This window comes from Ornithodoros turicata, chromosome 3 (assembly GCF_037126465.1).
Source record: "Ornithodoros turicata isolate Travis chromosome 3, ASM3712646v1, whole genome shotgun sequence".
In the NCBI taxonomy this organism is placed as follows: Eukaryota; Metazoa; Arthropoda; class Arachnida; order Ixodida; family Argasidae; genus Ornithodoros; species Ornithodoros turicata.
Window position 1 is genome coordinate 26,640,724 of NC_088203.1, and position 15,383 is coordinate 26,656,106.

The following is a 15,383-nucleotide window of genomic DNA, read 5'->3' on the forward strand; positions in this document are numbered from 1 at the left end:
GGGAAAAGGAATGCAATACTCTGAGCGAAGCTATTCGGTGACTCTACACGCTTAAAAATGAACTTCACCGCATAGCACGCTCTTAGCCAACCATCATCTCAAATGATATCGCTATCTGCCCTGATTTGTTGAAAACGGGAGGCGTACGCCTTTTTTGTGACACTTATGCTGTTCATAATTGTCACAAAAAAGGCGTACGCCTCCCGTTTTCAACAAATCAGGGCAGATAACGATATCATTTGAGATGATGGTTGGCTAAGAGCGTGCTATGCGGTGAAGTTCATTTTTAAGAGTGTAGTTCCAATAGTTCCAACCTTCCTCTTTTTCCTAATATACAGGGTGTTCCAGAAAACGTGTCATTGAATTATAATAAAAAACTACGCCACCTAGAATCATGCGGTCAACAGCATTTGTTCTTATTAGCTTTTTGCCACCTTCTAATGTGAATGTCATGTACTCCAAGTTTAATTATGTAAATATTTGCGAACTGAACTCGGAAATTTGCCTAGTAAAGGTCATTTTTTTGCCCCACCAATGTGAAGAGCGTGTCTAATTTACTCAAATTAATGATAATTGACAGGGACATTCAGGAGCTATCCCATCGGAAAAAATAGCCGAACATCATGCTTTTCGGAGCACCGGACCATAGCGCGCGATGACTTATTTAGCGCAATCGTTCTCAGTGCGACGAAAGGAGGTTCCGAAGCCAGCCCACAGAGTGATAGTAGAAAAAGTAACAGTTCCCAAAATTGGGAGAGGGAAAGCATTATCCAAGCGAAAGTCGGACGTGATAAGCCGTGTCTGTTTTATCTCTTTCTGCGATGTCGGGGAGGGCTGGGTTTCCAACCTCCTTTCGTCGGACTGACAAGATTGCGCTGAAATATTCATCGTGCGCTATTCTGTGCGACCTCCGTAGAGCATGATGTTCGGCCATTTTTTCCGATGGGATAGCTTCTGAATATCCCTGTCAATTATCATTAATTTGACTAAATTAGACACGCTCTTCACATTGGTGGGGTAAAAAAGTGACCTTTACTAGGCAAATTTCCGACTTAAGCTCGCTAAAATTTACATAATTAAACTTACGTCACACGACATTCACACAAGGAGGTGGCAAAAACCCAGTAAGAAGAAATGTCATTGACCGCATGACTCTAAGTGGTGTAGTTTTTTATTATAATTCAATGACACGTTTTCTGGGGCACCCTGTATACCTAATCTAATCTAATCCACCATTCCGAGTGAGATTTTAGGTACCGTGTTCAGCGGCTTAAGAGAAATAAAACGATGCTATAGTTTCGAAATCGACTAGAACGGATGTGACCATCCCAAAAGGAGCAGTGACTGCGGAACTATGTAATTTTCGTTTTTGGCTGTGGCGTGCAACAAATAACATGCGGCAGAACGATGATGGTAGCTGGCTTTCTAGAACACAAAACCTCTTCCTCTCATTCAGAAAGCCCGCGAGTCACTCAGCGATGCTGACGCCACCCGTTGACGTGGAGGGTACGGGCAGCGGGCGAATTTTCCATGGAAAATGAGTCCTCGCGGTCGTTCGCTACGGGAATGCTACGTTACACGGGCTATAAAGGTCACCCAGCACCGCTCACGGCTGCTTATGCAGGGTGCTTTTGTATATGTAGCTGCAGTGACGAGAAACGGTGCGGCGAAAGTATTATACATGGCTTCTGAATGAAGCAGAGTTTTGGTCACAGCTCTCGATTCATGTGATTTCCTCCTTTCTCCCTGCCCCGTTTCCTTTTAGACCTGTTCCACGGACATTGGTGGAGAACACTGCGACCATCCGAGCTTATCTTGTTCAGCTCGAAATGCTTCCCACTTTGTTACATTCGAGGACGAGGAAAGTGTGCAGCTGAAGGTAAGAATAATTGTATACATGACAACATGAAGAACACGCGTATTCACCCATTCAGTTATCGCGATTGGTAGGTGTCGTGAATATGAAAGATGGTATTCGTCCATGAAAGAAATTGCCCAGAAAAGTATATTCTTCTACTTCCTCTGCTTCTGTTCTGATGCGAACCGTGGTACCGGACAATCCACGAGATTGTCAACTCGCGCCTTTTGATACCCCTAGCAGTTCCAAAAGACCCAACATGAGCAGCCTCTTTGTAGTGATCACTGTAGCGAGATTTGTCTCCGTGAAAGCTTGTACCCAGAGATGGTGTTCGTGCACTTCATGCTGTGAAACGCCAAATCATAACTATATGCAGGATTGACGCGCGAATACAGAATGTAGCCAACACACCTCACTATTCATCTTTGGATATTTCACCTTCGCCTTTCCCTCACGTCTCATAACAGGTTCACTACCTAAAGAAACTCTTCCCCAATGTCTGCGTTGCTGCTTTCAACGTGGACATGGAAGACTCCAGTGGCAACTGCATAATGCGCCGTCCTTTTTCGCGGCTGTTGGCTATACAGCAAGCATTCAACCTACCAAGTCTTCTAGAAGGGCGCGCCGATCTCAATTGTAAGCTACCCGCATGGTGCAGGATTTGGGGGTGGGATGGTGTTTGATTGAGGAAAAAGAGGAAAAATGTGTCAGCGCTCCCTCTATCGCCCTCATACAGGAGGAATTGTGCTATCTCAAAAAATAGGTCGGATACATAGGGGAACGGGTACCTACTCTGGTATTTAAGAGAGTATGTGTATTCAACAGTAAAGTAGTCGTGAGTTGCAGTTAGTCCTGTTTTGTGTGTGCCTTTTGTCTGTGTTCGTGGCTGCGAGTACCCGAATGGTGACGTAACACCTCCTTGACTGTCTGAGGTGTAGGTTCAAGTCCCGCCCCATCAACCTACCGTCTTTCCGATCATTGCCTGGGCGGTGGCCAGGCTCAGATTGTCCTACTTGTTGTTCTTTCGACCGCTACAATTTGCTTTACCATCGAATATGTCGCCTGCCCCGTTTTGTTAGTCTGTGTGGATATGAGCGTGCATGGCAGAAAATATAAGAGAATGGGCCAGTGTGAATGTATGTCTGAGTCGTCATGAACAGATATTTTGGTATATTGACAAGAGCGCGATGTAGGCGTAGTAGTGGTAGCACACCCGACCGGCAATCAGAGGTGTGGCTTCAGGGCCCACCGCAGGCACACTGTCACCTTTCTTCGACTGCCGTCTTTGGTACGCGCATGGTGCCTCGTGTACTGAACGACCCCGTAACGTTACAGGGAAGGCATCAGCTGGGAACGGCACTTCACGATCGGGGAAGTCCGGTAACCCTGCGTCCGATAAAAGTCCACGACGGAGCTTGCCTTCAGAAGGTAAGGGAGATTTGATTGGCTGCAGCATCAGAGAAAGTTTGTTTCTGAAACGCAATAATACAAATAGCATTGTTTTTTTTTAGTTCGTAGTGCAGCTCAGGCAGAGCTGGTGTGAATGTTGTGTTCAATAATCCCATACTACTTGCGTACATGCATGGTTTCAGGCCGCATGGTCTGCGTCTTTTCGCAAAACGCGTACTACTTGAGACGGTTTCCCGTTGAATTATGTACCCATCTCGTCTACAGTCACGTAGAATACGCATCTGAGAACTCTTCAATACTTCCTTTTCACGGTGAGCGATTGAGTGTTTCCGAAGGAACACGCTAAGAATCCCGCTGTCAAAGGCTCAGCATTCCAGGCCTTCTTGTCGGTAAACCACCGCAACAGGACTAAGCGTCTGGTAACCTTGGACACATCGCAGTTCCCTTTGCTGAACGATGACTTCCTGGATAAAGTCACCACCACGGTTGCCAAATGGCTCTCTGGAAAAAAACTAAACGGTGTTGCACTGATCACTCCACGATGGTCGGACGCACATCGAATGCTGCGAGTTCTCAAGGTAAATCACGCTGTTCGGTACCTATACTACGGTGAAATAGTAACATGTACATTTTTTGCAGTTCCTGAGGTCCTACTTTGACAAGTATGCGTTAGGACGCCTCCAAACAGTGGTCGGTCTTCCGCTTATCAAGGACAGTATTATCCTGAAGGAGATTGCCGAGTAAGATGAACGTTTTATGATCACGGCTAGGATACACAGTTAGTCCTTTCGTTAGTCCGTGATTTTCGCAATGGCTAGAGGAGGAGGGCCCCCGCTATAGTTAAATTCCTGAATAACGTGTAGTCGATTTTTAAAAGCAGCCACTGGACGACCAGCATCGCACGCGCCACGACGAGAGACCCCTTTCACACACTACGACCACATTTAGAAACTTCCGAAACTGCTCTGCACGTAACTGTAGAACTGAAATCGGAAAAATCGCAAGGTGCTCCTGGTGCCCCTTGGGACAATCGCTTCCAGAAATGTGTGTATGAAACATGTGCCGCAATGTTTGACATCGTCCCACTCTCTACTCAGAACAGCGAACTAATGAAAAACGACTGAGCGAATTTTATAAATTAACATCGCTTCGGCCGCTAAGGCAGCCCCAGAACAAAAGAAGAAAAAAAAAAGAGAAAGAAAGAAACCATGCACTCGGGAGGCGTACGCCTTTTCTGTGACACTTATGCTGTTCATAATTGTCACAGAAAAGGCGTACGCCTCCCGTTTTCAACAAATCAGGTCAGATAACGATATCATTCGCGATAATGGTTGGCTAGGAGAGTGCTATGCGGTGAAGTTCATTTTTAAGAGTGTGATGCATTCTTTTGAGGGGCAGCGCGCAGGTGTTTCGCGTTGTTTCCGAGTTGCTGGCGCCTTGCTCATTGAAGACGCTCAAACGGCTCAGGGTCGTCGAAGACGTTCTCTCGTTGGTCGGTTTCATTCTGACGTTTTCTCATATTTACCGAGAGGAACTTCTGGCACATCCGGCGTCTGCCCTTGTGGTGCATTTCATCAAGTTACACAAAAACAACGCCAGTTATTCGCAGTGGGACTTTCGGAATCATCGCCAGTATTCAGCGGGGAATAAAATTCCGCCATAGTTTCGGAATGAATCGGTGAGGAAGGCGACCGTCGTTTCAAATACTTGACGTTCTTGGAGAAGTGATGTCGCAAGACAAGGCAGCCGTCCAGTAAGGTAGAAACTTGCGAATAATCAAATTCGTGAAAGTCGAGGGCCAACTGTACACTATAACTTTGTGTTCGCTTCCCTCCATAACTTCCACTGGTTCATAACACACGCAGCGGAGATTGCTGTAGGACCTCATGCTCTGCTCTTCTTCAGACAAACGAATATACTGATCATCATGGCCCATCACGAAGAAGGACCATATTGCGGTTCACCGCTGCCTGTTTTGAACACCTTTAATGAACTTCTGATGGTAAGCCACATGATGTAATCTATTTATCACTGCAGTACGTTAATGTGCCAACAACTCAGCCAACACTCAATATCACGTTTCGCAGATGCGCATCTCTCGCTTCATTGCGCAACTAGACGAAAAGAAACTTCCCACCCATGTCTGTCCCTCACTGAGTTTTGCCGTTCTGCAAACGTCGTCGAAGGTCTTGTCCAAGAACCGGTGCTATAATGGCACTTTTGTGACTTACGAAAAAGTGAGTAGCTTTAGATCAGAACGGAGTCGCTGTATGGAGTCGTCAGCGTCTATAATTAATTTCACGGTGTTTGAAACCTTTGCAAGAAGGATGCCGCCCCCCTTACGCCGCCATCAGTGACCTGTTTTTGTCCCTTGCGTATTCCCTACTTTTCAACCCAACCTTTGCTAGGCTGAACTTGTTCACGTTTTGCCAGGCCTGTCCTTCGCAAGAGTACCCAACGATGATATCCGAGGGTACACTGGACGCTTACCGGGAGACTGAAGACACTTTACAGAACTTCGAAACAGAAGAAACGATCATAGCCAGGGTATACGGTGCCTTATGGGGTCTATTGGATATTTGACATCCTTTAATCGTCCCCTTGTAGATGTCGACTGCTAAGAGGTTTTGGCCATTGAACTGTGCCGCGATTTTCCACGTTGACTACGAAGATTTCGACGAAGACTGTCATGCAATGCAACCATATTCTCGGGTAAAGATGATGTCGCACCTAGTGGGTAAGGAAACCATCTTTAGTATGCCAATGGCAATTGTTCATCACACTAACCATTCATCCCTTGCAGGAGTAAGTCACGAAAACAAGGAGAACAAGAGTGAGTAGTGGGGTTGCCGGGTATTATTGTAAATAATAGGAGCTGTATTATAACGGTACTAGTACCAGTACCAGTACCAGTATTTTCCGTACTCTCGTGCTGAGCATAGACTGTATCACCAGCGTCTCCATAGTTCTATCGGAGTTGCCACTTATTCGCCCTTGCAAGCGCGCAAAAAATATGGAATTGCCTCTTCTTCGCACTGCCTGTGTAGGGCTAATACATGATGATTCCAAATGCAGCTATCATTGCTGTACGAAAAGTGATTTTGGAACAGAGGTTCTCCGTTGAGCACATCTCTACTGAGCACATTGGAAAGATCACGGCAAGGCAGAATAAACAACCGACCGCTTCTCCGAGGCTAGCGGCTTTCCAGCGAATCACTGCTGTCGTGCGTCTAAACAGACACATAACCTATGTGTAGGAGCACCTCAATGTCTGTTTTCGAGCAGCTTCGGTCGAACCAACGGCGAAACAACGCCTGATTAACGATGGACATGACATAATTATTAGCGATCCTGCCAATCACAGACCTGCTTTCACTGGCAGCAACGTGGAAACAAGCCGCCATTAGTTGCATGGGCAGCACTGCTAGCCACAGGATTCCATATCCACGTAGTGAAGGAGGGAGAAGAGGCATCGAGCAGGTCTTGTGTCTCGCGTGAATCGGATTCGTCGTTTATTGCGCAGAATGTCATCGAGGACGTACAGCTTGGGACAAAAGTTTACGGAACATGGCACTGTCGGATTTGATCATCGGAGCCACCCCCTACTAGATATCAGAAAGAGGTCGAATAATAAACGGGTGTCTGGCTAAGCTATCCATCTCTCAGTATTTGTGTCCCCTCCCGTTTTCCGCTAGGGTGTCACGCGAATGGAGAAATGCGACACCCTGGTGTTCCGTAAACTTTTGTCCCAAGCGGTACGCTTTGCATGGACGCCCAGGAGCAATAAAGGACCACAGAAAATCCCAGAGAGCTTAATCCGCTTTCTGCTCTAGAAACATTGTTACCGGAAAGGATGAGAGAGACGCAAAAACTAAACTTGTCGGGCTACCTTCTATTCCCAGTGACAGTAAGCGCGCAGGATGCATCGCGTGCAAGGAACACTGGCTTTTCTCGAAATCTTCTGTTGGAAAGAGGTCATCAGAAGCGAAATTTGCCGGTGGAGAAAGTTGCGGGGAAAATAGTAGTTAATAATTCAATGCAAAATACGAGTTTACGGCATCTTATGCAACTAGTCGAATGGCTCCCGCGGTATTTGCGGTGTTGTGCTGACCCCTCGCTGTCCTGTTACAGAGCCTTCACAAGAACTGCCGAATCAGCCGCTCAACACGACCAGAATACGTGTGTGCTGGGGGGGGGGGGGGTAGATGAGCACGTCCTTACAGCGATGTTTCACTTTGCAGGAACATTGGTATGTATGGTACCACAGGACATGCCAGACATGAACACGTTTCCTGTCGAAGCCTGCGATTATCTCGTTTACACCGGCGAAATACCCAACGGACGGGACCGGCAGGGAGCAGGTATATACACCACGTACCCATACAGGAGCACGTGGTCGGCATCGATGTGTTTTCATTCCAGCGTTAGCGAGCTTTACCAGCTTCCTGGAATACAGAGGACGGCCAGGTCTAAGCTTAGCTGTTGGGTTCAACTTCTCGTCTCTCGTGAGGGCCTCTTCTGACAGATCAAGCCCCTTGTACACTGAGCTCAAGGGCATGGGCGTCTGGCTCACCAGTATGCGGTTGAATGGACTAGCTTTGATGGTCACTGACGAGGGCAGTGTGTCTGTTGAGAGTGTACTGTTCACCACTTCTGTAAGTGGTCTCGATTTTCAGTTCAGTATGCGTAGAGAGCAAATAGGAATGCGGTGCTTAAAGAGAAAGTTCGCTTCCCAACGTATTTCGAATTCAAACTCAACAAGCTGAGGGGGGACCTCAACCCACGGGAAAGAGCAATCGGGAGAATATCCCGATCAGCTCTCGTGACTTTTCCCGCACTACCTGCTGATGTATTTCCGCAGTGGAACACGAAGAATTCAGCGGCAAGTGCGACCGAAGCAAATCATTAGTAAGGTCTAGCGAAAATGCGCAAAGGGAATGCCCTATACCGATGTCCCGCATATGCCTCTGCGCAGAAATGCCAGACCGTGTGGATTCCAGTGACTTGTAATGCTCATAATGAAAGTAGTAGCAGTAGGCTAAACGTGGAGCGAGGATACGGTAAATAAGGGAATGAACTACCCGCGGAAACTTCCCGCATTGATGCTAGGAAAACTAACTAGAAACGAACTAACCCTTTAATTACCATGCCAATGATGAGGACGGTGCCCAGAAGTAGAACAGTCTCTGTTCGAAATATCGGCGGCTCCTCTCCTGAGGCAACTCCGCCCCCTTCATAGTTCACCTTTTAGTCTACCAGTGAGAACTTTACTACTAACTCAGGAGAGTTAGTAGTAAAGTTCCAGAGTTTGCCTGGACTGCATCACAGGGCTTGCCCTCGCAGTCCTGTTTATTATTGTATGTTGTTTTTCGTTGTTTGTGAGCAGTAAAAGAAAAGAAGGAAAAAGAAAGAGAGATCCGCTACTGCTTGTATATGTCTTCATGTCATTTTGTCTTTGTCATTTTGTCTTTGTTTGTTGCAGATGATAAGGAGAGGGTTCAAACCATCTCACCGGCTGACTCTCATGCTGGTTATTCATCCCCCTGAGGATTCTTTGAAAGCATTGCTGTTATCGAAGTAAGTTTAACCGCCGGCACATTCATGACCTACTAGTACTCGCCCGCTCTACTAACGATAAAACTGGACTGACAGGGACATAGACATGGTCATCCTGATGGCTTATAGTACCGGAACGAAGGATCTGTGCAAGACAGTGTATCCATCGAGCGTGCAGGATACTGTGGCGAGCAGACTGGTAAGTCACAAGAGTTCTGGATTTCAGCAGCCCAATGCATAACCTATATACGTTCCAGGACAAGGCGAAGGCTATTTTGTTGTCCATATTGGAACAGCCTTCTGATGTTCAAGCATGTTTTGCAATAAATTTTGGAGTGTTGAACGTGGGTACTCGCTGCAGTCAGGCACACTGGAAGAACTACAATGAGGTGATTAGAAGTCTCTTACATTTTGCTTCAGTAGTTCTGGAAAGTTTGTGAGCGTGCAGTACCGGATCAGACAGTTCAAGTGCAGCTGCGACGCTAGCGCTCTGCGGTTGCTTCTATACTACTTGTTTTGCTCGTACTGTTCGCTTTCTTTTTCGAAAACGATCGTCTTTCGTTTAATGTACTGTTAAAAAAAAATTCCCCTGTGCAATTTTTGGTACTGAAATGCTGAAATACTGTCGCTACGCATTGTGAACAGACGATTCTTTGTGTTTAAGAGCTCTTAACATGTTTATGAATATGAGAATATTTCGAAATTATCTTACAAATGCATTGCAGCTCGAACCACGTCCAAATGTTGAGGAATCTTGTCTGAACGAGTTCATATTGCAAGTACACAAGGCAGGAACCCTCACTAAGAACCTTCCTCGGCGGAGCCACTCTGGCGAAGGGCTGGCGCTTTCTGCTTTCCACTTCCGCCACCTGCATCACCGCACCTCACGTGATACACAACGTCGCATCACGCCTCCTTTGCAGCGCGCTTCTTCCGTGACCAACCGCGCCGCAATATCTGGGACACACGGCACGCGCACGCTATCCGATGCTTAAAGGACGACGAAAGTGAAAATAAGCTGGAAAGCTGTTTACCTCATATTGCGGTGCGTACCAAAACAATGCGGAATTCGACTGAGATTTACGTATATTCGTTGAAATCGGCTGCCATAATCGCGATATGAAATTTGGCCGCGGAGCGCTCTGAGCCCCTGGTGAGCGTCGCCGCGCCGCCGTAGCAGACCACGGAAGTGACTCATATTATTCCTGCTGTTGGAGAGCGTGTTGCCGACTTCCTTTCGGCAACGCCAGGACAGTGTGTTTCTTGGACGAACGACACACGGACAGACAACACAAACACAGCGTCAAACGCCAACTGACGTTTATTACAAAGACAACCCTATACCGAGGCTGGCCCTCAAATCCTTCCGAACGAAGGTGACCTTATTCTCTCTAGGGGTGAGTGTCTTGCTGCTCACATTGTTGGCTGTCTCGCCTTGCTTTCGGCCAGAATGTTTCAGAAAACACGCTCTACTAGTCTTACGTTGTTTCCGTGGCCGAATTGGTCATTGGCACTCGACTGGCAATCGAGAGATGCGTAGTTCAAATTCGGCCGATGCGTGACTTCTTCGATGACTGTTACATTTCAATTGTTTCCGAAAGATGTGAAACTTATTCTCCCCTCGAATCCGTCTATGCCTACCTGGAGAGAGATGAAACAAGACAAGTAGTGCGCAGCACATTTTGTTGACGAATGGTTCAAAACACAAGAGCAGCATTCAGAGACACCCCCTCTGAAACCCGGCTTGACCTGATAGCAGAGGACTACGCAAGGAAGCTAAGTTTACAGGATGGTGCGTGAGTACGGGAGGAGGAACAGATCTGGGCAGGAAGAGGAGGACATATCTGAGGCGAACAATTCCCTTTTCGCGCCCAGACCTGATAACAACACCGATAACACGCCCGGGAGCATTCGCGTAAGATAAAGAATAAGACGTGATGTATAACTGTGGGAACGAGCATGAGACTTTCCAGATATCGGGAGATTGCCGGATGAAATTGGCAGGTTGGCGCCTGTGATAGCCTTCTGGACGACAAATTCACTAAATGCGAGTTCTAAGAGTGCAGCAAGGACAGCAGCTACAGTCCGCAGACGATACACAGACTACGTAATTTTATGATGATACCGTCAGTATCAAATTGGTATCAAGAGTTATTACGAGCTAAAAAAGAGGAAACTGACAAATCGGTGCCAGTGAGTGCCATTTGGGCGACGATTTGGCAAAATGTCTGAAGTATATAGATTGGGCTGGTTGGTGTAAATCCACAAGCGACCAAAGAACAAACACGAAACAACAACAGAGCGACTTGTGTCTGATCTTGTCTCCTGTTTGTTCTTTGGTCGCTTGAAAATGAATGATTTGACCAAACGCTACTTCGCAGGCTCTGGCAAGGGAACCAGGTATGGGCCGCGGACTCATAGCTATTCAGCATGGATAAACAGACTACGTAATTAAGTGATGACATCTTCGATATCACGTTTATATCCAGAGTTATTTCTAAATGAAATGGAAGCAGTGGCGTAGCCACGGGGGGGCTAGGGGGGGCTCGAGCCCCCCCCCCCCTACCTGCCACGGACCGACCCACACAAATCGTGCAAATCCGAGAACATAATATACGTGTGTGTGGGGGGGGGGGGGACCAGTGTGACGATCGCGAAAGTTCTTGCAGTTCATGGCGTCTATCTAAGAAGCACTCTTGAATGGTTTTCAAAGTATGAGCTTTTCAAAATACTTCCAATCTCGTGACACCACCTCATTGGTCATGACAGCCTATACATGTAATCGTACTGTGAACGTCTAAATAAACTATTTTCTTTCCTTTTTTAATCCTCAGTTTGCAGTGTGCACAAGTATGTGTGTGTTGTCGACACAGGATCAGCGGGGGGGGGGGGGGCGAGTTTTCGTATCGAGCCTCCCCTACCTTGGAGGTCTGGCTACGCCACTGAATGGAAGATACGGACAGTTTGGCGTCTGCGAGTGCTGTGGCGATGCGAGTGGCACACACACACACATACATTGGATGGTAATTGGGTGGGCGATTCACCGCCGCTGAGGCGGTACACTGCCCTATTTCGCGTTGGGGGAGGATGAAGGGATGATGATGGGGCTTTCAAAGAGCCGTCGCCAGACCAGTGGAGCACAAGTACTCCGCCAGAAGACGAAGGCCCTGCGTCTGGTGGGCAGCGTTCGACCACGGATCGAGGATCTTTTGAACGGCCGCTTGTCAATGCGTTGCATAGAGAGTTAGGGCACGCTCGTGGTGCGAGTGGCAATAATTTGATCAAACGCGACTTCTTTGGACCAGATATTTTGGAGCAGAACTAAATACCAGATTTGGAGATAACGCTAAACAAGTGCTACGCGCCCTCGAGTACAATATTTATTTCTCGCTTAAGATGAAGTAATGCTTAGATCAGGGCAATCAGGGCTCTCACACACGCGGGCCGCACGTGCATGGCTTGCAGTCAGCTATTCTGTGTCCCGAGGGCTCTTGACCACTAAATAGAATAAAGCTGCCCCCCCCCCCACACACACAGACGCACACCAATAATGAAGAATTCGGAATGAAACCAGGTTTTCAGGCATTGTTTTTACCCTTGCTTCGATGTAGTGCTGCTCCTGTCGACGTTAGGAAGGACATTCACATTCGAGCAGTTCTTGTGACTCATGAATCTCAGCTAGTAGTTATAGCGATTAGCGATCTGGTCTGAACGTGCATTTTGATAAACTACACTGTAAGTAATATGATGATTGAGAAGTGATAGTGGAGACAAGTGCAGAGAATGACATCATCTTAATTATTACACTAAGTTTATGGGCTTACAGCATAGCAGCAGCCTCTCCGGATATCATGCGCGAAAAACTGTATACTGAGCACAGAGAGGCGCAGTGAAAAAAAAGGAAAAAAAATAGATGGAGTAGTTATGTTCGAGGGTCATTGTGTGAATATTTTTAATTATTTCTCTTTCCATGATTTCCTTTTTCTTTTTCACTTTGAAAATGCAAGCAAAATCAGCAATACAGTGTGTAAACCGACAATTTCAGAGCTCCTGAACGTTGGGATAATCGTTCGTGAAGAACTATGTACGAAGAACTTGCAACGTATTTCAAATTTTCAATGTCTAATTTGGAAAAGAAGCTCATTTGTCTCTGCTGGTGTGTCAAGTGAAGTTTCTCATTGACGAATTGTATATGCGAATGCCTAATAACTATACCGCTCAGCTGTTTACGCTAAGGTACTTTGCTATAATTGCGGTCCTTTCCAGGGTCATTACCCCCACCCCCCAGGGAGGTGTACACTCCCCATGAATTTTTCCAACCACTCCCCTGTAATTCATGAGATTTCCCGATACACCTTGGCCACCAATGCATATACGCATAGATATGTATCCATACCACCCTATGGTTCTCTCCACTCGAAATCACGCAGACACCTTATCACGCCGGGTACCGCATCTTGGCTTCTATGCGCATTGATGATAGTCGCTGCTGATACGAGTTGCGCAACGGACCAAAGGCTGATACCTTCCGTTTGAATTCAGCGTGAGAGAGCCGCGACGGCAAGGAAAAAAACTTGCCATGATACGGGGCACAAAAGTGAACTTGCACAGCAAATCGCCGGCAGTCCGAACATTTACACGGCAACAGACACCTACGAGCACTATGCTAAAGTCTGAGGAAAAGACATCATAGATGAAAATACATATCCGTTACAACAACAACACAAATAGTTCATGACTATGGCCTGAGGTGGTTCACCGCTTGAGAGCATATCCGTTACGAAGCCGTTTGAATTTCACTGTTCATGGTAATCAACCAATTTTTCTCGAAGTGCAGCACGCATAAACAAGTCCATGGTTTGCTTACACCTCGACCTGCAAGAAATGACCCACAGTGACCCTAGAAGTCTGCCCAGGACGCACATTTCCCCAGGGCGTCAGTCGTGACGTTGCCCATATACGTGAGGCCGACAATGGCAAGCCCTTTCACCATCACTACCACCACCACAGTATCCTTCTGAAACATTGCATCACTTGCCAACTTCTTTGAGAAAAGTAAAAAGTAACCTTTCTGCAACCCCGATGATGGCAGGGGCATCCAAGGAATACACCATAAAGAGTCACTGGTGTATTCTGCATAGCGAAGCCATTATCAACGACTTATACTAGGCCCTTGTACTGGGATTTTGACAGTGGTGACCGCAAAGTTTGGAAGAGGCGCCGGCAGAGCCTCTAAAACGGGCAAAACCCTTTGTATCATGGTGTCAAAGGCATATTCGAGACGGCTTATGCTATTGCCCTTCCCACTGGGATTGTAACGGAGGCGACCGCAAAATCCGTAAAAGACCGCAGCAGAGCCCTTTAGAACGTGCAAAACCTCTTTAATCATGGTTCCAAACAGATATTATCAACGGCTTATGATGCTCTTCTACAGGGATCGCAACAGAAGCGACTACCAAATGCGGAAAAGGCAGCAACAGAGTCCTTTAAAACATACGAAACCCCGTGTATAATGGTACCAAAGGCATATTAATGACGGCTTACCCTGTGCCTTTATACCGGAATTGCGCAAGAGGAGACCGCATAATGTGGATACGGCGGCAGCAAGGCCTTCTAAAACGGGCGAAACTCCCTGTATCATGGAGCGAAAGAAAGAAAGTTGCCAGTGTCTTGTGCAATCCTATTCTGCTGGAGTTATAACACAGGCGATCGCCAAATTCGGCAAACATGACAGCAGAGCCCTCTTAAACGAGCAAAATCCCTTGTGTCATGCTGTCACAGTCATATTATCAACAACTTATACTATGTCATTCTACCGAGATCATAATACAGGCGACCGCAAATATCGGGAAAAGGATGCAGCATAGCCCTTCAGAATGGGCGAGACCCCTTGTATCATGCTGCCGATGACATGTCATCAATGGCTTGTGCAATGCCGTTCTACTGGGATTGTAACAGAGACTACCGCAAAATACGGAAAATGCGGCAGCAGAGCCCTTTAAAACGGTCGATACCCCTTGCATCATAGTTCCAAAGTCATATAAGTATACGCAACGGGTTATGCATGCTATTGCCGTTCTACTGGAATTATAACGGATGCGGCCGCAAACTCCATAAAAGGCTACAGCAGAGCCCTTTAAAACGGACAAAAACCCCCTTAATCATGGTGGCAGACATTTTACACACCTATAAAGACGCGACCGCTTATGTTATGCCCCTCTCAGACTGTGATTGCATCGGAAACCACCGCAAAAATTTGGAAAAGGCGGCAGCAGGGCCCTTTACAATGACTCAAATTACTTGTATCATTGTGCCAAAAAGATACTATGAACGGCTCGTACTGGGATTGCAACAGAGGATACCGCAACGTTCGCCAGCAGATCGAGCCCTTTAAAACGTGCGAAGCCCCTTTAATCCTGGTGCCAGGCCGTACATGGAGAGGTCGCGTTTGAAGAAACTGCTTCCGAAACGACACTCCCTAAGCAAAAAGCGTCCTAAGCTGATTTTGTAGTATGTATATGAGAAAGTAAGATCACGGGGTTTGAACCCCGTATCTTGT

The 15,383-nt window shown here is 46.9% G+C and overlaps 1 protein-coding gene across 1 annotated transcript in view; it reads left to right on the forward strand.

Annotated features, from left to right (window-relative positions):
* Positions 1-15,383, forward strand: part of LOC135388325 (uncharacterized) — a 151,867-nt gene that overhangs the window by 66,070 nt on the left and 70,414 nt on the right. Inside the window, exons 47-63 of the mRNA XM_064617807.1 lie at positions 1,766-1,879; positions 2,326-2,494; positions 3,194-3,286; positions 3,451-3,579; positions 3,632-3,846; positions 3,908-4,008; positions 5,174-5,270; positions 5,356-5,505; positions 5,702-5,815; positions 5,876-6,005; positions 6,072-6,101; positions 7,400-7,447; positions 7,510-7,629; positions 7,691-7,923; positions 8,751-8,845; positions 8,921-9,023; positions 9,082-9,213. Coding sequence (XP_064473877.1) covers positions 1,766-1,879; positions 2,326-2,494; positions 3,194-3,286; positions 3,451-3,579; positions 3,632-3,846; positions 3,908-4,008; positions 5,174-5,270; positions 5,356-5,505; positions 5,702-5,815; positions 5,876-6,005; positions 6,072-6,101; positions 7,400-7,447; positions 7,510-7,629; positions 7,691-7,923; positions 8,751-8,845; positions 8,921-9,023; positions 9,082-9,213 — 2,073 coding nt within the window. The remainder of the gene's footprint in view (positions 1-1,765; positions 1,880-2,325; positions 2,495-3,193; positions 3,287-3,450; positions 3,580-3,631; positions 3,847-3,907; positions 4,009-5,173; positions 5,271-5,355; positions 5,506-5,701; positions 5,816-5,875; positions 6,006-6,071; positions 6,102-7,399; positions 7,448-7,509; positions 7,630-7,690; positions 7,924-8,750; positions 8,846-8,920; positions 9,024-9,081; positions 9,214-15,383) is intronic.